At 33.5% G+C, this 24,877-nt stretch overlaps 2 protein-coding genes across 2 annotated transcripts; both read left to right on the forward strand.

Annotated features, from left to right (window-relative positions):
• The first annotated feature begins 14,688 nt into the window (after window positions 1-14,688).
• LOC107954575 (probable protein S-acyltransferase 14) lies at window positions 14,689-18,335 on the forward strand. The gene is made up of 7 exons (XM_016890171.2): window positions 14,689-15,614; window positions 16,158-16,377; window positions 16,479-16,570; window positions 16,851-16,974; window positions 17,065-17,150; window positions 17,488-17,553; window positions 17,839-18,335. Exons 1-7 carry the CDS (start codon window positions 15,405-15,407, stop codon window positions 17,962-17,964), a joined length of 924 nt encoding a protein of 307 aa, XP_016745660.1. The 5' UTR covers window positions 14,689-15,404; the 3' UTR covers window positions 17,965-18,335.
• A 608-nt stretch (window positions 18,336-18,943) lies between these two features.
• On the forward strand, window positions 18,944-20,470 carry LOC107954576 (40S ribosomal protein S13). The gene is made up of 5 exons (XM_016890172.2): window positions 18,944-19,099; window positions 19,204-19,276; window positions 19,671-19,809; window positions 19,902-20,088; window positions 20,257-20,470. Exons 1-5 carry the CDS (start codon window positions 19,077-19,079, stop codon window positions 20,288-20,290), a joined length of 456 nt encoding a protein of 151 aa, XP_016745661.1. The 5' UTR covers window positions 18,944-19,076; the 3' UTR covers window positions 20,291-20,470.
• Window positions 20,471-24,877: the final 4,407 nt, after the last annotated feature.

A 24,877-nucleotide genomic window follows, 5' to 3' on the forward strand; every position in this document is an offset into this window, starting at 1 on the left:
CGTGAAAAAACTTTTCCCTTTGCTGATACATCTTATCAGGCGGCATCACACCACAAGCTAAATAGTTAGAAAAATAAAAAAAAGGTATTTTGGATGTGACTTACCTTAACTATGTGCTTGTCCAGAAATGTCTCCTTTTTGGGTGTAAAAGGAGAAGTCTCTTCTTACTGCTCCAATTTTTATCTGCAACTTGGTTTTCTACCCCTTTTCGATCTTGAATTTTTAGATCAAACTCTTAAAGTAAAAGTACCCACAGGATTAGTTTTGGCTTGGCATCTTTCTTGGCAAGTAAGTATTTGATAGTCGAATGATCCGTAAAAATAGTCACTTTGGTACTTACAAGATAAGATCGAAACTTATCAAATGCAAAAACAATAGTAAGTAACTCTTTTTACGTCATCGTGTAATTTAGTTAAGCTCTCATGAAAGTCTGACTTGTATAGTAGATGGGATGCAAACTTTGTTCCTTCACTAGCAAATTATAGCTCCCACCACGAAGTCATTTGTGTCACATATCAATTCAAATAGAGACTCCCAAACCAATGTGACAATAATTGGTGCAGAGACCAATTGATTCTTCAGATAATTAAAAGCTTTCGAGCATTCTTCATCGAAATTGAGTGTTGTGTCCTTCTCCAATAATTTGCATAAGGGTTTAGCAACCTTGAAGAAGTCTTTGATGAATCTCTGATAGAATCTGGCAGTCCCAAAAAGCTCTTAACACCCTTTACAAATATTGGAGGTGGGAGTTTCTCTAACATTTACCTTTTCTTGATCTACTTCGATCCCTTTTCTCATTATCTGGTGCCCCAAAATAATACCTTCTCGTACCACGAAATGACATTTTTCCTATTTGAGCACAAGGTTTGTTTCTTCACATCGCCTTAATACATTGGCCAAATTGTCTAGGCAGTCATTGTAACTGTCTCCAAACACTAAAAAATTGTCCATAAAAATTTCCAAAACCTTCTCAACCATGTCAATAAAAACTGCCATCATACATTTTTTAAATGTAGCAAGTGCATTACATAAACCAAAGGGATACGTCTAAAAGCAAATGTATCATATGGGCATGTGAATGTTGTTTTGTACTATCCTTCGGATCTACTATGATCTGGTTGTATCCTGAGTATCAGTTTAGAAAATAGTAACAGTCTCGCTCCGCGAATCTACCCAGCATTTAATCCAAGAATGGCAAAGGTATGACACCCCAAACCCGGCCGGGATGGTCCGACCCAAATTTTGAACGTCACATTAGCCACCGAGGTGACTCTCTATTTAAACCACCACAAAGCACACTAACCGACCAGTCACAGCACACAATCATTTAGAGAATACTTAAAATATCTAGAATCATGCTTCCGTTGCGTTACTCTGATCATCAAATTAACAACAAGACTAATTTGTAATTTAGTATTTAACAAGCAATTACCTCGAAAACTTAGATAAACATACATGCATGCAGTTGGGTATTTTTTTAAAAGGCTATATTTGTAGGGACTTGGAAAACCATTTTGTTTAAAAATATATAATTAGATTTAAAACGTAGTATAGTAAAATGTTAGAAAAACACCATATCACAAGGTTTGAAAATAGAATTGTAGAATTGTACATATTAGTCTTGTTTTGGAAAATCTGTTTAAACATCACGCACACTTCATCAAGTTATCATTTAATTAGTTTAGAGGCAACTAACAATTTATGTAACTAGTCCAATTTTACATTTCATGCACATTAACTCACTATTACTTTCCAAATCACACATAAAACATCTAAGACTTACCTCAATGACCAACGACTCTTCAACCTGCACTTATAAGTTAGTCGAGCAACTCATCATACTTCTCATCAAGCATTCACAATCCACCATTTAATCATCTATCTAAAATAGTAATAAAAGTTTCAAATCAAACCAATTCAATAGTCCATAATGTCCAATTATAACCTAACGGTTATAACAAAGTCTAACTCTAAATCCCACTATTTGGTCCCACATTGCCTTCCTCATTTGATTTGGGAACACATCAAAATACCTAGGTGTAGCCTTGTTTTTGGATCACATGGATGACTCACTTCCGCACCTCTCCACAAGCTATATCACTGCAATGTTTTAAAAAGGAGTGTGAGCTTGTTGAAGCTCAGTAAGTGCTCAAACATACTACAGATAAACATAGTATTCAAGTTAAGTAAAATAGACATATTTTAATGATTCATTTTTTTTTATCATAGCTCATACAAGATAACAGTTCACACAAATTAAACGATTCACATAGAATTGGAAGTTTGCATAAAATAACAGTTCATGCATAATAACAGTTCATTCAATACAATAATTCGTTCATACCACATCGTAACTCATATATCTCAAATAATTTTAAATTGACATTTTTGTGATTATGAAACATATAGGGGACTCTATCACCACACATTGGATAAACAGATCTCCTTATAACACCTCACTTTTGGACTCAAAGAGCCCTATGCTGTCTCTCATATAAGTGTAGCATGAATACTCAACATTCCTTTATCTCTCCAATGCACCTCTAATCCACATGCCTATCGCAATAAAACGGGTGAGAACTCACAATCCTATTACATGCCAACATATCTCTTATAACACATTCAAAACATTTAGTATAATAAGGCTCGCAATTAAGTAGAGCTTGCACAATATAGCACAATTCGCAATTCACAAGTCGCAATAGAGCATGGTTTGCAAATAATATAACTTTCACGCAACATATATTACACAAATAATCACAGCTCACATATCATTCATGTCATAGCTCACATAAATCATAGTTCACATATTTTATCTAGCACAGGGCACGGAATAGCTTAGCTTACAAACAATACAACTTAAAATCTCACAATACACAGTTTGGCAAATTATAATTGTTCGCCATATTAATACAAGTCACCAAATTAACACAGTTCGCCATAATAATATAATTCACCAAGTTAACATGGTTCACAATATAACATAGTACACAAATATAATTGACTTGCACTAAAGTTAAGCTCACACTTAGCATTTCACGATAATATAATTTTACACTAATCAAAGTTCTTAATATCGTAACACTCATAATTTACTTATGGGTTCATGCATGCATAAATGTGCATTATCAATAAAATTCACATGTTATAAAAGTCCACATTATAATATTTATGATTTTTTATATTCGTTCGCAAGCATTACAAAACCATATACGAATATATATAATATATACAACAAAGCCCATGCATATATAATATATATAACAAAGCCACACCTATATTATATATATAACAAAACCCCTATACATATATATTATATGAAACAATACCCCTTAACGCTTATATATAATCATAAACACATATATATTATATAATAAATCCCTAAATGCATATGTATAGTGTATATGTAACATAACCATAGACGCATATATGTTATATATATAGCATGACCCACACATATACATTATATATATAACAAGACCATGCAGGCATCGTTATATTATATATACACCTACCTATAGTACAACAGCTTATGCAACTACTCACACTTACTAATATGCTCACACACATATGCAACCTTTAAATGCACAATTTCACACATTTGTCACGTCAAATTCCATGATTTATAGCTAAGGTTGGCATATTTCATATTATATAACTACATATACATTTTTTTTAAGTTCATGCATTTTGCACCATTGAAATTGCACAGCATGCATACTCAACAATTCAAACAAAATTACAAGGATCTGCACCAGGAAAAAGTCGAGGTTCTTATACCATAAGTTAGGGTTCGCAAGCCTCACTTCGACTCTCTAGATCTCATAATTCATGCAAAAAACTGCACACAAATGCACTCACCTGTAACTCACCACGACTCGTCGACCTAGTTTGTTGAGGCTCCACCAACGTTTTTAGCTTCGCACAAACATATACACATTTCTAAGCATTCAAAAACAATCTAGCTTACTCTCTTTGTGTTCCTACAACAACTCTCCATTCACACATACTTATTCCGCTTATTCGGTACAATCTATTTTGCTTAATTTCTTCTTTTTAACTTAATTAAGTCATTAATTTCTACCTCCTAATTCCCTAAGTTGTGCTTCATTATAGATCTAGGCCGATAATTTAGCTCAATTTTACTAGACACTAATTTTCTCGAAAAACCATCGTTCATCCTCATTCTCAAAAGAAAACCATTTAATTCATGCAATTACTTAAAGATTTTGTTAAATTGAATTTGTAAACCTCTTAATATTGTCAAAATATATTGAAAATCATTTTAAAAACACCTCTTAGCTCTTTATTACGAGATTCACCATTTTTATGCAATAGATAGTTTTAAAACCATAGATCTTTAATTTTCTTTCCTAGATCTATGAAAATTTGAATTAAAAACACCTAATAAAAATTTAATACATAAGAAAATAATAGATTTACCTTTAGTTTGAAAACCTCTATGAATTTGCACCAATTGAGCAAAAATGAGCTAAGTTTAGGTGAGAAATTGGAGAAGAAAGAGTGATTTTCTTGTAAAATTGAAGGAATAATGTTTGAATGCCAAGAAAATCTAAAAGATGCATAAAAATTGAGAGAAAACTTTCAATCTTAGATCCAATAGAATTTTAACATGATGAAGGCATGGAGGGAAAATTGGGACAGTAGGTGGCTTTTATAGCCAACTATTGTTTTTTAAAATTGGGCTATTTACCCTCTAAATCCTCCCCTATTTCTCCCTTGTTCTAATAGCTCTCTTTTTTAACTACTAGTCTTAATTTACACATTTAACCTCTACTTTAACCACTATTCCAAATCAGTCTCTATTAATCTTTACTAATGCCTCGTTTATTAATACCATTATTATTTTATTTAATTATTTTATTAACTAATTAATTATTTTATCCTATTTCATCTTCTACAACACAAAACTAGATTTTCCTCTCTTGCCCATAAACTAATACCCAATTCTACTAACCCGATTTTCGGGATGTGACAAAAGGAAAGTGGTTTTTTCGAGTCCCCTTGTTCAATTTTCAGTAACCTATACAAATTCTCCATCTCGTAATTGTTCTGGTTGGTATCAACTCATTGTTTTCATTCTCCACGACTATAATGCCTCTTTTTTTCGACATGTATTGGACTAGACTTACCCATGAACTGTCTGAGATGGGGTAAATTATACTCGCATCTAACCACTTAATAATTTCCTTTTTTACCATATCCTTCATAATAGGGTTCAGTCTCCGTTCTCTATCAATCGTTCCTTTTTCATCATCCTCTAAGATGATTGTGTGCATGGACACGAATGGACTAATACCACTGATATCGACTATGGTCCATCTGATAGCCTTTTTAAATTGTTTCAACACACAGATCAATTTTTCTTCCTACTCTTTAGTTAGCTTGGCTGAAATAATCACAGGCAAAGTAGAAGCGTCACCTAAATAAATGTATTTTAAGTGTGAAGGAAGTACCTTAAGTTCTAATTTACGTGGCTCATCGGTCGATGCTTTGGTTGGACGTGCTCTGAGTTTGCTAATTCCAAAGGTTCAAAGCAGGATTGCGGAATAAATCCCATTGAGTTAGTGATAAGTGCAAAAAGTAACATGTTTAATCTCATTCTTAATGCATTTTTGGGTGATTATTCGATGTAACATTGTGAATTTTATGCTATTAATCCTTTAAATTCATGTTTCTATACTTAGGAGAGCATTTGAGAGTAAAAGGAGAAAAAAATGAGCAAAAACTGAGGGTGAAAGGTAGTACTGAATCATAACTTGGTTCCCAACAATTCTTGCAACTGCTTCCAAAACCTTGATGTAAACCTTGGGCCCCAGTCTAAAACTATGGATGTTGGAATCTCATAGAGGCGTACAATTTTAAAAATGTAGAACTCTACCAACTTTTCCAACAAGTAATTTGTACGCATTAGTAAGAAATCACTAACTTAGTAAGTTGGTTTATGATTACCCAGGCTGAGTTCTTCTTTGAATGATTGAGAGGAAGACCCGAAACAAAATCCATTTGTAATCTTGTCTCACTTCTACTTAATTATCTCTAAGGGATACAACTTACTTGAGGGAACTTGATGTTCTGCTTTAGTCTGTTGGCAAATCAAACAACTTGAGACATATTTTGATATTTCTTTCTTCATTTCAGGCCACCAATACAAGCTTCTCAAATGACAATACATCTTAACAATTCTTGGATGAAGCGAGAAAGGTCATTGATGAGTTTCTTTCAATAGTTCTTGCCTTAAACCATTTCCACTAGGCACGTACATTCTTCTCATAAATCGGAGTTCACCGTCTTTTCCTAAACTGAAGTTCGTCACTTCACTAGACATCATACGCTGCTTGTACACGTCACATTCCTCATTCTTTAACTGTTCTTCCAAAATATAGAAAAGGAAGGTAGGTCAAACAATCAATTCTTCAATGAGTGACCCATCATTTGCTAGACAAACATTCACTCGAAGAGATGACAAACAGCCACAGTTTTCTTGTTTAAAGCATTTACTACCATGCTAGCCTTTCTAGGATGGTATTCAATTGCCAAGTCATAATATTTCATAATCTTCATCCAACGTCGTTGGCTCAAATTCAAATCCTTCTACGTCATCAAATACCTTAAGCTCTTATGGTCCGAAAACACACGACACTGCTCCCATACAGGTAGTGTTTTTAGATCTTTAGCTCCAACACTACTGCTGCAAGCTTTAATTCATGGGTTGGGTAATTCTTTTCATGCAGCTTGAGCTGGAGAGATGCATACGCCACAACCTTTCAGTTGAAGAGATGCATACGCCACAACCTTTCCTCTTTGTATAAGCACACATCCTAACCTATTAAGGGATACGTCAGTGTACATAGTATACTCCATGCTAGATTTTGGTTAGGCTAATATTGAAGCCTCGGTTAGAACAACTTTCAACTTATCAAAACTTTTCTAAAACATCTCTATCCATTCAAACTTTTCCTTCTTCCTTAGCAAACGTGTGAGAGGTGTTGCCAACATGGCGAATCCTTTTACAAACCTCCTGTAGCAACCCACCAAACCCAATAAGCTATGTACCTCAATAACATTCTTTGGCGAATTCCAATCAAGCATGACTTCACTTTATTAAGGCGTACCTGTGATAGCTCGAAATAGGGCCTAATCGGAATAGTGGTTTCGTAACCACAAATCCGAAGTGAAATAATTTAATTTTATAAATTTTTATTAGTTACTGATTGATTGAAATATTGTGTGAAAATATGAATAGAAAATTTTAATAATTTAGTGCCTAATTCAATTTTAGGACTAAATTGAGAAAAATGCAAAGTGTGTCTAATTAGTGATTAAATGACTTAATTGAATTATTGCATGAAATTGGAAGTGTTTATGTGGCAATTAGACCATAAATTAGTGACATGGACACAAAAGGGTAATTCTAGAAAAATATCTAAGTAATGGGTCAAGGGCATTTTTGTCCAAATTGAGAAAAAGACAAAATAAAGTGAAAATAAGTGTCCATCTTCTTCAAAATTGAAGAGCTTGCTGCCGAAACTTTCATGCTTCAATAGTTAGGTTTTTTTATTTTTCTAAGCTCAATTGTAAGTGATTTCTTGCCCTGTTTTTAATTATTTTCGTATTTTTATGCTTATTGAAGCTTGAATTTCATGTTTCTACTATTTAATTTAAATGAAATTAAAGTTTAAAAATTGACCCATTCATGATATAATTGTAAATTGATTAGTGATGTTAGATAATGAATGTTTGAAGTGTTAATTACAAGTTTTACTAGATGAATTTTGATGAAAATGTTGAAAAAGGGCTAAATTGTGAAAGATGGTAAAGTGTGCATAAATTTGTGATTTTGTGAAATTGAGGGCTGTTATGAGCATGAAATATGATTTAGTGAAGTTTGAAATTTAAAAGTTTAGTGAATTTTTATTTTTACGAGCTTTGGGACAAAAGTGGAATTTTTGAAAAGTTATGGGGAAAATGTAAATTTGCCAAAATATTGTGTATGAATTGTATTTGAATGGAAGCCTCCAAGAAATGTATCTGAAGTTAGGAGTTTTCTGGGCTTAGCGGGTTATTACCGTCGATTCGTAGAAGGTTTTTCGATGATAGCTTCACCGATGACAAAATTGGTGCAAAAAGATGTTAAGTTCGAGTGGACCGAAGAGTGTCAACAAAGTTTTGAGAAATTAAAGAAGTGTTTAACTGAGGCACCAGTGTTAGTGCAACCTGAGTCAGGAAAGGAATTTGTTGTTTATAGTGACGCGTCGTTAAATTGGCTCGGATGTGTATTGATGCAAGAAGGAAAATTAATAGCGTATGCTTCTCGACAATTGAAACCGCATGAACAAAATTATCCTACCCATGATTTAGAGTTGGCTGCTATTGTCTTTGCTTTGAAGATTTGGCGTCATTATTTATATGGTGAGAAATGTCGTGTTTTCACAGATCATAAAAGTTTGAAATATGTTATGACACAAAAAGATCTGAATTTGCGGCAACGAAGATGGTTGGAATTGATGAAAGATTATGAACTTGTGATAGATTATCATCCGGGAAAAGCCAATATAGTTGCTGATGCTTTGAGCAGAAAGTCTCTATTTGCTTTGAGAGCTTTGAATACGAGATTAACATTGACTGAAGATGGATCATTGCTTGCAGAGTTAAAAGCTAGACCATTGTTTCTTCAAGAAATTTGTGAGGCTCACAAAGTGGATAATGAATTGCAAAGAAGAAAGACTCAGTGTGCAGTGGACAATAATTCTGATTTTCGAATTGATTCAGATGGATGTTTAATGTTTAGTGACAGAATATGTGTTCCGAAAAATGTTGATTTAATTCAAAAAATTTTGCAAGAAGCACATGATAGTCGTTTGGCAGTTCACCCCGGTAGTGTAAAAATGTACAATGATTTGAAGAAATTATATTGGTGGTCGGGTATGAAACGGGATATCTCCGAGTATGTGACAAAGTGTTTAGTGTGCCAACGAGTAAAAGCTGAACACCAAGTACCTTCAGGGTTACTTCAACCTATTATGGTGCCGGAGTGGAAGTGGGATAGGATTACTATGGATTTTGTTTCTGGATTGCCATTGTCACCGAAAAAGAAAGACTCAATTTGGGTTATAGTTGATCGATTGACTAAGTCTGCTCATTTTATTCCTGTGTGAATGAGTTTTTCACTTGACAAGTTAGCTGAATTGTATATTGCTGAGATAATCCGATTACATGGTGTGCCCATATCTATTATATCTGATAGAGATCCACGGTTTACTTCAAGGTTTTGGAAGAAATTACAAAAGGCATTGGGTACTAAATTGAATTTTAGTACAACATTCCACCCCCAAACCGATGGACAGTCTGAAAGAGTAATTCAAATACTCGAAGACATGTTGAGATGTTGTGTATTGGAATTTGAAGGTAATTGGGAAAGATATTTACCTTTGGTGGAATTTGCTTATAATAATAGATATCAATCGAGTATAAAAATGGCACCTTATGAAGCATTGTATGGACGAAAGTGTCGGACTCCATTATATTGGACTGAACTTAATGAAATCAGTTACATGGAGTTGATTTGGTAAAAGAAACCGAAGAAAAAGTGAATGTAATCCGTGATTGTTTGAAAGCTGCATCGGATCGACAGAAGTCGTATGCGGATTTGAAAAGAAAAGAGATTGAGTTTCAAGTGGGTGATAAAGTATTTTTGAAAGTGTCTCCATGGAAGAAAATTTTGAGATTTGGCCGTAAAGGTAAATTAAGTCCAAGATTTATTGGTCCGTATGAAGTGATAGAAAGAATTGGTCCAGTGGCTTATCGATTGTCTTTACCACCGGAATTGGAAAGAATTCATAATGTGTTTCATGTTTCTATGTTGAGGCGATATCGATCGGACCCATCGCATGTGATTTCACCGACTAAAGTGGAAATTCGATCGGATATGACATACGAAGAAGAACCGATTCGAATTTTAGCACGAGAAGTAAAACAGTTGAGAAACAAAGAAATTGCTTTAGTGAAAGTGTTATGGCAACGACATGGGATGGAAGAGGCAACATGGGAAATCGAGGAGGCTATGAGGAAACAGTATCCCAACTTATTCACTAGTAAGATTTTCGGGGACGAAAATCCCTAAGGGGGAGAATTGTGATAGCCCGAAATAGGGCCTAATCGGAATAGTGGTTTCGTAACCACAAATCCGAAGTGAAATAATTTAATTTTATAAATTTTTATTAGTTACTGATTGATTGAAATATTGTGTGAAAATATGAATAGAAAATTTTAATAATTTAGTGCCTAATTCAATTTTTAGGACTAAATTGAGAAAAATGCAAAGTGTGTCTAATTAGTGATTAAATGACTTAATTGAATTATTGCATGAAATTGGAAGTGTTTATGTGGCAATTAGACCATAAATTAGTGACATGGACACAAAAGGGTAATTCTAGAAAAATATCTAAGTAATGAGTCAAGGGCATTTTTGTCCAAATTGAGAAAAAGACAAAATAAAGTGAAAATAAGTGTCCATCTTCTTCAAAATTGAAGAGCTTGCTGCCGAAACTTTCATGCTTCAATAGTTAGGGTTTTTGATTTTTCTAAGCTCAATTGTAAGTGATTTCTTGCCCCGTTTTTAATTATTTTCGTATTTTTATGCTTATTGAAGCTTGAATTTCATGTTTCTACTATTTAATTTAAATGAAATTAAAGTTTAAAAATTGACCCATTCATGATATAATTGTAAATTGATTAGTGATGTTAGATAATGAATGTTTGAAGTGTTAATTACAAGTTTTACTAGATGCATTTTGATGAAAATGTTGAAAAAGGGCTAAATTGTGAAAGATGGTAAAGCGTGCATAAAGTTGTGATTTTGTGAAATTGAGGGCTGTTATGAGCATGAAATATGATTTAGTGAAGTTTGAAATTTAAAAGTTTAGTGAATTTTTATTTTTACGAGCTTTGGGACAAAAGTGGAATTTTTGAAAAGTTATGGGGAAAAATGTAAATTTGCCAAAATATTGTGTATGAATTGTATTTGAATGGAATATTGATAAAATGTATTAAATTGTGTTAATATAGATCAAGACAGAAGAAATAGTGGAAGTGATCGGGGAAAAGAGAAAGTTATCGACTAAATTACAAAAATAGTCGTTTTGCATCCGAGGTAAGTTATGTGTAAATAATAGTAATATATTTTATAAATTGTGAATTTTATTTGATATGTGAATCAATATTGAATGTGGAAGGAAAATTGTTCATGAATTATTCAAGTGATAAAGTGTTTAAAATAAAGTGTTAAGTGTAAATTCCCGGTTGAACTTAGGAATAGAAGTGGATACAAGTGACATGTCACTAGAGATCAGTGTTACAGTGAGTCCCGGGTGCTAGGTGATCTAGCATGTGTTGCAGACACCTGACAGCTTGTGTGAGCAGGCCCGTGGACATTTCCAGTGTTATTGATCAGTGGTAGCTTCGGCTACGTTTTAGTGGTAGCTTCGGCTACGTAACAGTGGTAGCTTCGGCTACATTTCAGAGGTAGCTTCGGCTACATAACAGTGGTAGCTTCGGCTACATATCAGTGTTGCACTTATGTGCTAAATCTCTACGTATCTGTGTATATTCCGAGTGTTCAACGGGATTAGTAATGAGTTAAAGTGAATATGAAATGAAGTGTGTATACAGGTACAATTGAAAGAATGTGCATATGTGATAAATGTTAAGTGTGAAAATGTATATGAAAGTGAATTGGTAAAATTGTGCATGTGTAAGTGATTGAAATTGCTAAGGAATGTTTTGATTAGTTATATGCTAAAAGTGTTATTTATTAAATGAGCACCTATTATTTACATGTAACTTAATAAGCTATTTGTAGCTTACACATTTTCTCATTTCCTTTGTTTTATAGTGATTTGAACTTGATCGAATTGGGGATCGTCGGAGCTCGTATCACACTATCATAATCATCTCGGTATTATGTGCTTTTCAAAATGTTTAAACTATGGCATGTATAGAGTCTTAATCATTTTGAGTATGTTCATATGATATGGCTAAGATTAGCTATTGAAATGGTTAGTAAAGATTATGTTTTGGTATTATGTATGTGTAAATGGTAGCTAATACAAAGAAGCAGTTTCTTTTACAGCATCAGTGACGTGAATGTGAAAAATCACCATAAATAGTATAAATGGAATTATAGAGTTAATTATATATGGAATTAAAGCTTATCAAGTCTATTTTTATATGAAAGAAACGGTGTAGGCAAAGGAATTCCGTATTTTGAGATATTTGAATTTTAGTGAGACAGGGTCAGAATGGTTTTTGAAGTCCCCTGTTCTGACTTTGGAAAATCATTATAAATTGTACAGAAATAATTATGGGTCATAATTTATATGTATAGATTTCTTAGTGAGTCTTTTTTCAAAAGAAACAAACTATAACCTTATATTAATTCTGTGCAATGAGATAATTTATTTTTAGTGCCAAGAGGTCAGACCTGTCGAGCTGTGAAATAGTGGATACTTTAATGAATAAACTGTACTAATTGGCTAAGTAAAAAATTCTGAAAATTTTATGGTAAGTAGGAATATGAGTCTAGTTTCAGGGAAAATTTACGGACTTAAATTTCGAGTCTCGTAACTCGAGTTATAATTAAATTAGTGACAGTCATGCAGGTGGACAGTTTTGTTGTGAACAGTGAATTTAATTTTAAAAACAAATTTTTATGCTCCGAATTGGTAAGTTAAATTGGATGACATCTCGTACTCGATTCCGGTGACGGTCTCGGGTAAGGGGTGTTACACTACCTTAATACCTTCAGCAGGAATAACGTGACTAAGAAAATTAACTTCTCTCAACCAAAACTCACATTTGCTAAATTTGGTGTACAACTTGTTCTCGCACAAAGTTCTTAGCACAATCTTTTGGTGTTCCTCATGACTAGCCACACTTCTAGAGTAGATTAAAATATCATCAATGAAGACTACTACAAACTAATCCAAGTAAGGCTGAAACACCCTATTCATCAATTCCATGAATATCGCTAGCGCATTCATTAATCCAAACGGAATCACCAAAAACTCTTAATGTCCATACCATGAACAAAATGAAGTTTTCAAAATATCACTGCCTTTGATCTTCACCTAATAGTAGCCAAAACACAGATCAATTTTGGAGAACATTGTAACTTTACTTTACTGGTCAAATAAATCTTTTATTCGAGGTAGTGTATATTTATTCTTCATAGTCACTATGTTCAGTTGGCGGTAATTAATGCATAGACGGAGTGTCTCATCTTTCTTCTTTACAAACAAGATTGGCGCACCCCAAAGTGAAACACTTGGTTGAATAAATCCCTTATCCAAAAGATTCTATAGCTGTGTCTTTAATTCATTCAATTCTAATGGCTCCATTCTACAAAGGGCACTAGAGATGAGCGCAGTACCATGCTCTAGCTCAATCAAAAATTCTACTTCTCTATCTGGCAGCATACCTGGAAGTTCTCCCGGAAACACATTAGAAAACTCTTTACAATTAGAACTTGGTTGATATCCATTCTTGACTCAGACGAATCCATAATATACGCCAAGTAGGAATCTACGCCCTTAATCATTAACTTTCTAGCAGATATTGTGGAACTTATTCTGCTCGCCAAATTGGTCTGTACACTAAGTAGCAACACTTCTTTGCCTTCTGCAATTAACAACCATACACCTCTAACTCTGCAATCAACTACTGCGCTATGTCTGGTCAACCAATCTAATCCAAGAATAGCATCGAACTCATGAAAGCTTAATAACAACAAGTCTGCCAAAAAGGTGTGCTAGCCAAAAATTAACAGACAGTTCTTAATCACTCTATTAACCATTGTACTTTGAAAAAGGGGGTTGGTCACTAATACATTTGTTTCAGAATAAACAACTTCAAGACTCATACCTTCTACGATTTTAGTGCAGATGTACAAGTGGGTTGACCCGAGATCTATTAATACATGAATGTTTTTTTCAAGAAAATAAAATTTACATGTTATAACCTCTGATAAGCCAACATCTTCTTTGGTTTTCATCATATATGCTCTGGTACACTCCAGAGTCGAGCTTGGTATACCTCTTTTTCGAAGCACCCTAAATTGATCATGATTTTGCTGCCACTCCTGATTTGGACTTAACTTTAGAATTTTTTTAGAATTTAAATAACATAATTTTTTGTTATAACTTTATAAAATATACAAATTATTTTTATAATATAATTTTTTACGACTTATAATATAAGAATTTTTTTATAATCATCCCAAACACTCATACGTGTTCATGTTTATAATATAAACTTTATAACTTGTATAAAAAATATTTTTAAAATTGAATTTGGGTGAAATTACTTGTGTAATTATTTCAATTCTCACCCTCCCTTAAAAATTGAAAAGTGTGTTGAAGTGCTCTAATTGCACCCAATTTAATGACACCCACCAATTACAACGGTTACCCGAATATGATATACTTATGTAATTAGACTCAAATCCAAACAATATATTAAATTTCAAAGATTAAAAACACCGCCACTAGAAGCAGAATTAAACCAATAAAAATATATAGTAGCTTCTTATTTGACCTGGTGCGGTGCGCCGTTGGCCACCAATCACAGTCTTGCTTAAAATACAAACAAAACTGGCTCTACTGTAGTCCTATACGTCTTGTTTATTACTAGTTGTTAAGCTTTTATATAAATTGTGTTTGGTATATTTTCTTTTTTGGCTTAATGCTTGATTTAGCCCCTGCAGGATGCTGCTTTTCTCATTTTGGTTCTTAGCTTATTTTTGCTTAGATCAGGACCTAAAGTTATCTTCTATTAAGTGGTTCAGTCCTTCAACATTAAAAAAAATGGGATGCAGGTTCCAGTCACTTATTTTTCACGTGTTAGATGATGATGATTTGAAAAAAAAAAGCACTTTAAGGATAAAAGTGAGAAAAGTAGTGTAGTTAAGGGACTAAACAAAGCATTAAGCCTTTTTATTTTCAATTAAACTAAAAATAGTTTTCGATCATATTTCCTCTCCGTCTGGTCTACTGGTTTTCTTTCCAGCAAGCAAGCAAGCATGTATTCCACACCTTGCCTGGAATCCCAAATCCTATAAACCCTAAATTCACAATCACAACCCCACTTTCACAATATACCTTACTAGAAAAAAAGAACCCCTCTTACGTTCATTGTTTCACTGTCAATCCTTTGAACACCTTAGATTATCTTGACTCCAAGTCATTAATACAACCTTAATTAGATTCTTAAGGTTTAGTGATTCTTCCTACGTTTTAAGCGGTTGCAAGCACTGTCAGACAAAAGAAAAGGATCAAACTTTTTGTTTCCTTTTTCTTTTCTGTGTGTAGTTTTGTTACCTGGCTATTATGCATAGATCTGGAGCAACGATGGCCTGGAACGTCTTCAAGTTTTGTACAGCTCTGAGGGGTCTGGGATCGATCATGATCCTGTTGGTTTTAGGGGTCGTGGGTGTCTCATACTACTCTGTCGTTTTGACCAATTTTGGCCCTGCTTTGTACGATGGTGGCCTTGATTCCCTTACTGCTGTTGTCGTCTTGATCTTATTTCATTGTTTGGTAAGTCACCGAAATTAACCTCAATTGGTTTACTGGGTTCTTTATTAGGCCTTCTGTTAGGTTTCTGAATTGTAACTCTGTTTAAATAGCTTTGACATTTTGCAATTTCTGTTTAAACCAGCTGCTATGAAATGAAATTCAACTAAGTAAAGGGATCCTTTTTTCTTGAATAATGCAAATGGTTCTGAAAATGTTTAAGCTTGAATTTCATGTTGTTCTGCTTACTCATTAGTTAGAGTGATCATTCTGGATCTTAAATTTTCTTCCTTTTTTATCCTAGAGTTGTGAATCCGTAAACTTTTCCAAATTTATTGCTGTTTGTTATATATTAGAGAAAAGAAAGAACAAATCTGAAATATTGTTAAAACGCAAGGCTCCATCTTGGACCTTTTTTATATTTAGTTTCAAACTTTCAATGCTAAAATAATAACTTGGGTTTTGGGACAGTGATTAATATAATCAAATTGCAAAAAGAATGTAAAGATACTGAACTATTAAATGTATGGTGAAAACTGATATGGGAACTTTTATGTGATTCTGCAGTTGGTGATGCTGTTATGGAGTTACTTTTCTGTTGTTTTGACTGATCCGGGAAGCATACCAGCTAACTGGAGGCCAGCTTTAGATGAGGAGAGAGGGGAGGCTGACCCATTGAATGGTTCAGAGTTCAATGGTTTGCAGACAAACCCATCAAATCAAAGAATTCGATATTGTCGCAAGTGCAACCAGCTGAAACCACCTCGCTGCCATCATTGTTCTGTTTGTGCGTTCTTCATTTGCTAAATTTCTCCTTTTCTTTTTCTTGATGTGCTGGTAATATTGTTATCACCAACGACCAGTTCTAAATCAATTCCATTGTTTCAGGTGGGCGGTGTGTGCTAAAGATGGACCATCATTGCGTGTGGGTTGTCAATTGTGTTGGTGCATTAAATTACAAGTATTTCCTTCTTTTCTTGGTATGTTTGCTTTATTTTCGAACTAGTTTCTCATGCAGTTTATGCCATGTAGGTCCTACTTGCATTATACTTAGCTTCAAGAAGTTAATATTTTCAAATTTCTTATGGAAGCATAACTTGAGTTGTGGAGTTTTTCTTTCCTCTCTGACGTTCGTTTTCTCATTGCATTGGTTATCGTAATATTGGTTATGATTTATGATTGCAATTTATGAGATGTTGATGGAGCAATGATCCTATTTTCTTGGCATTTATTTGACTATGATTTTAAACCTCAATGCAGTTTTACACATTCCTCGAAACTAGTCTTGTGACTTTGGCCTTATTGCCTCATTTCATAGCATTCTTTAGTGATGTAGAAATTCCAGGAACCCCTGGAACCTTGGCTACCACTTTCCTTTCCTTTGGTATGGACTTCTTGGACTGTTCTTCTGATCTATTTTACTTTAGTGACTATGCAGTATGTACAAATGTATGACTATGTTCTGCTGTGGCAGTTTTGAATCTGGCATTTGCATTGAGTGTCTTGGGCTTTTTGATCATGCACATATCTTTGGTGGCCGCTAATACGACTACTATTGAGGTATTTGGCTTCATCTCAAGTATTAGTACCATTTCATAATGATTGGTGTTTCCAAACATTAATCTTTATTGTTTTTTTAATACCATGTCATTATATCAAGCTATGCTCAATTTCATGTGTGCGAACCTCTTAGCCCCTCCCCTGCCCTGAGGAGGAAGGAAAAGAAATAATTAATTTTCCAACAACCTCCAACACCATAATACCCAACAGATTAATATTTAATATCCTTATGAGAGTTTAGGGCCATTTTTTGGCCAGGTTATGTGTTATATTCCCCAGGGCGCAGTATAAATGGACTCAAATTTACTGACAAAATCTGTGCTTGTCTTTTGAGCAGGCCTATGAGAAGAAAACCACTCCAAAATGGCGTTATGACCTTGGTCGGAAGAAAAATTTTGAACAGGTTAACCATTATTGCAACATGGCTGTTTCCTTGTTTCTTTACGTGTATTTCTTGCAGAAAAGAAGAATTCATATAATGGTCATTTGGGTTGTCCAGAATTTGTTCTTGAAATGTTTTGCTTTTGTTTAAATGTCCTCATGGTATTTGGACTCTTCTCATTGTGATCCCAAATTTTGAATATCCATGCTGAAGTTTACTTGATAGGATTTTTACTCTTATAGCTGGCCATTCTGGCAAGTTCTATATCATCAGTTTACTCAAGCTTTGGTGTTTGTCCAAATACAGGTGTTTGGAACAGACAAGCGATACTGGTTCATTCCAGCTTATTCGGATGAGGATTTACGACGGATGCCAGCGCTGCAGGGCCTTGAATATCCATCAAAGCCTGATTTTGATTCGCAGGAGTTCTAAAAGGTTGATATAATAGGAACAATAAAAACCTCCTCCGTGCCAAACAATTTGGAGAATTTTCTTACCAATTATCAATACGGAAGGCTTGTGCAGCATAGTTCCACTTGCCTTGTAGTCTAACAGGTACATTACTGTGAGGCCGGTTTCGCCTTCTAACTGTTTATCAGGCATCTCCATGTAGAAATAGCAATAGAGAGAGAGAGAGAGAGAGAGAGAGAGAGAGAGAATGTCGGGGAAAGCAGCCATTGTTGTGAAAATGGTGATGGGGGACTGACAAGTTTAATTTTGATTTTTATATAATTACATTATGTTTTATATTTTCGGAAATCCAATGTAACATTTCACTTTGCAATATTAATTTACTTCTTGTAGATTTCTGGTATCGATGATTGGAAAACTAGATTTTTCTTCCTGGTTACGCTTTCTAGCAAAAGTAAAAACCCAAGGTGCTGCAAGTTGAAAACCGGAAGAGAAATAGTACAGAAAACAAAAAAGGAGAAGAGAATCGAGAGAGAGAGAGAAAATGAAAACTGAATACCCAACCAATTCAGTAACCAACTCCCCCATACGAAGACAGGAAATGACCGCACCATTCAACCCTTACTACTTCATTTGCCTATTTTTAGTTTTACCCTGTAACACAAGGAGATTAGAAAAATTCTCATGCATCAAAGTTCCGAGGAAAGTAATACGTTTAAGATAATGATTGTTTAAGAAAGCAAATCAGGGGTTTTTTTTTTATATTCTGGATAAGTTTTAATGAGAATTTTTACCTTCTCAAATCTTTATACTTCCTAAACTCGGGCTCTGTTTAGATTCGCTGCCATGGTTGGCGCTTCCAAAATCTTTGTTAGATTTTTCCAGCTTTGCGGTCATGATTGGATCATCTAATGATAAAGAAATGAATCATGCTTGGTAACATTCGAGGGCTGGGCCCAATTTGTAATAAATCCAGGGGGGAAGGCCCAATAAATTCTAGCAAAGGATTAAAAACCCTACCCTGACCGAGCCTTCATTTTGTTATATTCTAGGGTTTCTTTGCAGAGAGGTGAAGTGAGCCAGCCAGCCAGCCAGCCAGCCAACCAAGCAGTCGAGCTCGGAACTCCGCAACCATGGGTCGTATGCACAGCCGAGGGTTGGTATTTTGCTCTTACACGCTGAAAACAATCCTACAATACTATCTAGTCTTAAATCGATTCTAGCTGCCTACTTCACCATTCATTTTAACTTGGTTTGCAGTAAGGGTATTTCCGCATCTGCTTTACCCTACAAGAGGACTCCACCAAGTTGGTTGAAGATCTCTTCTCAAGATGTGAGTCGCTTTTTGTTTTGAATCTTCACTTCATTTTTATTAGCTCTGCAAATTATTCAATGGATGATACCAACCTTTTTTTTAATTGTGTTTCATTATTTTCAGTGAAGTTGCTCTTTCAATCCTGTATGTGAATAGTTGAGTCTCCAAGACTTGTTTCATTAGAATAGTAGTAGAGAAGAACCAAATGTTTGATTAATGGAAGTTCCATTATTTTTGCAATACTATTTCATATGTTCTTTTATCCTCATATAATGTTCCAAATGCATTTATTCTGATTTAACTCTCATCAATCAGGATTCGGAAAACCCTTACCTTAACTCATTCTGTCTTTATGAAAAGTTTGTACTATTGTTTGGCAATATTCATTTTTAACCTTGAGTTCATCATTCAGGTGGAGGAGAACATTTGTAAGTTTGCAAAGAAAGGTTTGACCCCATCACAAATTGGTGTCATTCTCCGTGATTCTCACGGGATTGCTCAGGTGAAGAGTGTTACAGGCAGCAAGATTTTGCGGATACTGAAAGCCCACGGTACATCTTTCTTCAACGTTGTCCTGTGTTTCGTTTTTTTATGTTTTTAATTCATTCAAAGAAAACATTCAGCTCATCTTTGTTCCTGTCAGGACTTGCTCCTGAAATCCCCGAGGATCTGTACCACTTGATCAAGAAAGCCGTTGCCATCAGAAAACATCTCGAGAGGAACAGGAAAGACAAGGATTCCAAATTCAGGTTGATCTTGGTCGAGAGCAGAATCCATCGTCTTGCCCGCTATTACAAGAAAACAAAGAAGCTCCCACCCGTGTGGAAATAGTAAGTATTTTGAATCCCTGCTTGGCTTCCTCTTGTGATGTATGTATGACTCGATGATGGGAAGAAGCATATGGTCATTTAAATAATCGCCTCAACACTCTGCTGAAATTTTATCTCAAATATTGGTTGTAACATAAGCCAAAATTTAACACACTTCTACTTATGCAGTGAGTCAACCACCGCCAGTACTCTTGTGGCTTAGGGCAGCCACATTTTTGAACCAGTTTCCCGGTGCTTCAATAGCGATTCGCCTTTGACTTTTAGCTAATGGTGGTTTGAAATTGAGAGGGGAAATATTATGTTTAGTGTATCAGAATAATTGATATTTTTTTCGTTTGAAATGTTTTTGAATCTTAATGGTTACATGGATTTGTTTTCTTAATATTTTTGGCTTACAAATTTTAATGTAGTATGAAATTAATTTAAAATAATTCGAAGGAGAATATTAATACTGGGAGCTGCTCTTACAAGCCTAATTTTAATGGATTATCATGTCCAGCGCTGCAAATAGGCTCTAATATCCATCTTCTGCCATTTTAATCATAGGCGGGAATCCTGTCAAGTTTACCTTCACTGTAACATGGCTAGATTCACCAGCTTGAGAATTTCAGGACCTGGGTAGTGTTTATTGGAGACTTTTCATAGTTGCAACTAGCAAAGCCACCTTTGTTTCATTTTGCGTTAACTATTCCAACTATATTTTGTTAATTACATTCATCAAACTCGGAGGTTGTAGTTATGTGGGCCTGTTTGAGAGACAAATAGAACTCCTAGCTGACTGAGTAAGCCTTAATCTATGTTTCAAGCCCAATTCTATTAACATTGAAACTAGGTTTTGAAAACTGAATCGGTCGAACTGATTAGACCCTCAGTTTGTTTGATTGGTCGGTTTGTACGATTTGATTAAATCATTAAAAATTTATAATAAAAAAATCAGGTTGGTTTAATCAACTTTTAATTCAGTTCAACTAGTTCTTGGTCCAATCAATCCAACTAGTTAGTCTAGTCTAATTCAAGTAATTATGATAATTCTCTCATGATTAAAATATAAATATTTACTCTTGATAAATTTAGAATATAGTTCCAATACTTATGTTTTTAGGATTACTCAGATTTTAATTGAACTTGAATTTTAAAATTTGTAAAATAAAATTAAACCCTTGAAAATAAAAAATAAAAATTAAATTCTAAATTTGGTAATATTACATATCATATTTTAAATTTCTATCATTAAAAAAAGATTAATTGAGCTCTATTGTCAATGTCGGTTCTCTTTCATCTTTATCATGGTATTCTTATTTTTCCTCTCAATTTCTCCATTTATTGTTATAAAAGTAAAAGATGGAGAAATTCTGTCATTTTTCAATTATTTATCTAAACAAAACAATTATAAAAGGTGACATTTTGAATTAATGAATTTCAAATATTGGAAACTTTATTTGTCTTTGAACAATAGTTAAAACGAGTTGTTTGGAGCAATCAAAGTTTTTGGTGTTATCATATTTGACTTTTAATGATTTAGTTTTAATATTAATTAACGACAAAAGATAAGAGAATTTCACGATAAATTAGAATATGATCACCATTCATTTAGCTGCCTTGAAGAGGAAGGAGAAGACTTTAAACTTTGGTGAATATCCTTATTCTTATCTTTTAGAGTATTTCAAGTTATTGAGAAGCTTGTTTATAAAAGCTTTTATGTGATAAATACTGAAGATAATTAGTGGAATAAAATTGACTTTTAAATGAGTGTTTCAAGCTTATAAAAACATTGTTGGTTGATCATTTGAAGAAACTTATAAATAGGTTGTTTGTGTTACGCACTACTATGCATTTTTTAATGTCTTTTAACTTTTGTATTTGGTTATTTTTATTAGAATATTTTATGCCACTCTTTTAGGTATTCTTTCGAGAATTTTATTAAATGTATTATGATGTATTTTGGGTGAGTGATTTTTAACAATTTGGGTTCAATATCAAGGCTACAAATATCTGTTTGTGTAAGGTAGTTTGGCCTTTAGCTAATAATGTTGGAATTGGTACCCTAAGTGTAGTATATTCGTTTTGTATACTTGTAATTTTCGAACAAACTGGTTTAATAATAACATTCATTAATTACATTAATACCCTTTGCATATTGTTCTCAATGTTTTTGCATGCAAAACAAAATTTAAACAAATATTGACTCCCTGGTTATTTAATGTTTAACTAATACTAAGTGATGTTACATGGTCGGATCATAATACAAAGAGGCAACTTGTATTAGTAGATAAACTAAACAAGTCCTTAGTCTAATTGGAAATGAGCACACTGATTGAAAGACTAATAGGTCATCTATCAAGTCCAACTGGGGAGATGTTTTCTCTTGAGCATCAAAATGGATGACCCCTAGAAGATAGAGACATTGATGTGACTGACTGGACTGACAGTACATCGAAAAAGACCCAAGTAGAATAAATCCTAGATTCGTTTATGAATTTATTCACTTGTGAGATTCATAGTGTGATATACATTAATCTTAAGTGGATGATGGACTATGTATGCGTAACTTATATACTTTGATATAAGCAAAAACCTAAATTAAAATAGATAAGGAACTGAAAGTTAGTGCTTTGGGTATATGACACGAATAGAAGTTTAAATATATTTTTTCATAGACTATTTTACAGTAGAGTCATCATGATTTTAACGGAACTAGAATTAGGTTGAAAAAATTATTTAATTAGAAAATCAATTTAGTCAATTTAATTAATATTTATTTTGGGAATATAAGACAAATATTGAATTAAACTGAATTATAAAGTGTTGAGTCACAAGTCCAAAAAATATGTATAATTGGACCAAATACATGAGATTAAATTCCTCTCATTTTAGAACAAAGGTTAGAACAAAATTTAACAAAACAAATTAATACTCTCCTTTACTTTGCATTTAATTTGTTTCGTTCTAAAAGAAGTTAAAGCAAAATTGTTTGTTTTTTTTACTGTAAATCAAGTTATTTGTTCCAATATTATTTCAATCATCTTAATTGAAACGAAATGCAAATAGAAGATTTTTTCACTAAAATATTATCATTTTATTTTTATTTAAATCTTCTCTCTTTTTTAAAATAGGATGGTTTTACTAAAAAAGGATCGGTCTTACATATAAACTAATTTTAATTGATGCATTTACTTTAAAGTTTTAAAACAACATAAATTAATTAAACTTACATTTACGTATACGTAAATATTTTTTTATAAAAGTAAATCTTTTATTATTAAAATATTCCAACAAAATTTTCCCTAGGAATCGACATCATAGAAGGGTTAATGTAAAAATAGAATGTCGGTAATGACAATTTATCGTAAAGAAAAGAGATAAAAATAAAGAACACACAAATTTTTACGTGGAAACCCTTTTGAGAAAAAATCACGGGCAAAGGAGAAGAAAACTCATTATGTCGAATTCGAATGATTACAAGAAGAGTAGACTATGTCTATTTATTGGGTTGTAAAATAATATTCTAATAAGAGTGTAGGAGTGTAGTAAGATTGAAACTCCTTATTCTAATCAATATCAAATAGATAGAGTTTAATAAGGTTTAAAAAAACCTTATTATAAAATAAAATAAAAGAAGTGTAGTTCTATATGAATTTTACTTTTATTTTATTTTACCACTGTGTTTTATTTAAATAAGGATTATGGTCACTCAATTCTAACAATCTCCACCTTGACACAAATTCTCAATTAACAAGTTATTCATCGCGAACTCTTAATGAATAAGTTCTTCACCTCTTCTATAAAACCCCTTAAGGGTTTAACTTTAATAATGAACACTAACCAAATCTAAGTAATGCTTAAACTTGGTTATAGGAAGTGACTTAGTCATCATATCTGTAGGATTTTCATGAGTACTAATTTTACTCACAACAATATCAGCACGAGCAATAATATCACGAACAAAATGATACCGAACATCAATGTATTTTGTTCTCTCATGAAACATTTGATCTTTTGTAAGGAAGATGACACTCTGACTGTCACAAAATAATGTACTGATTTGAAGGTCTTCATTGAGTTCACTAAAGAGTCCCTTCAACCAAATGACTTCTTTACAAGCCTCAGTAATCGCCATGTACTCAGCTTCAATGGTAGACAAAGCAACTATAGTTTGCAAAGTGGCTTTCCAACTGATTGCACAACCTCCGATTGTAAAGACATAACCTATGAGATATCTTCTTCTATCAAGGTCTCTAGCAAAATCAGCATCAACATACCAATGACTCCATCTCTAGCTCTTCCAAACTGTAATTAAACATCAGTAGTACCTCGTAATTATCTTAAAGCCCACTGAACTACTTTCTAACATTTTTTACCGAGATTCACCATGCATCTGCTAACTGCACTGACTGCATATGATAAATCTGTACGTGAACAAACCATAGCATACATGATAGATCCCACTGCACTAGAGTATGGAACATGTGACATGTACTCAATCTCATCATTTGATTATGGAGACAAAGCCAATGAAAGTTTGAATTGAGCAGCTAAAGGAGTACTAATAGGCTTAGCACTCTACATATTGAACTTGCAAAGAATTTTCTCAATGTACCCCTTCTGACTTAGGTACATTTTACTTGATTTTCTAACTCTGAAAATCTCCATACCAAGTATCTTCTTTGTTGGTCCCAAATCTTTCATCTCAAATTCTTCATTTCGTTGGGCCTTAACTTTTCTTATCCCTCATTTATCTTTTGTTGCTATCAACATGCCATCAACATAAAGGAGTAGATACACAAAAGAA

This window comes from Gossypium hirsutum, chromosome D07 (assembly GCF_007990345.1).
Source record: "Gossypium hirsutum isolate 1008001.06 chromosome D07, Gossypium_hirsutum_v2.1, whole genome shotgun sequence".
Lineage (NCBI taxonomy): Eukaryota > Viridiplantae > Streptophyta > Magnoliopsida > Malvales > Malvaceae > Gossypium > Gossypium hirsutum.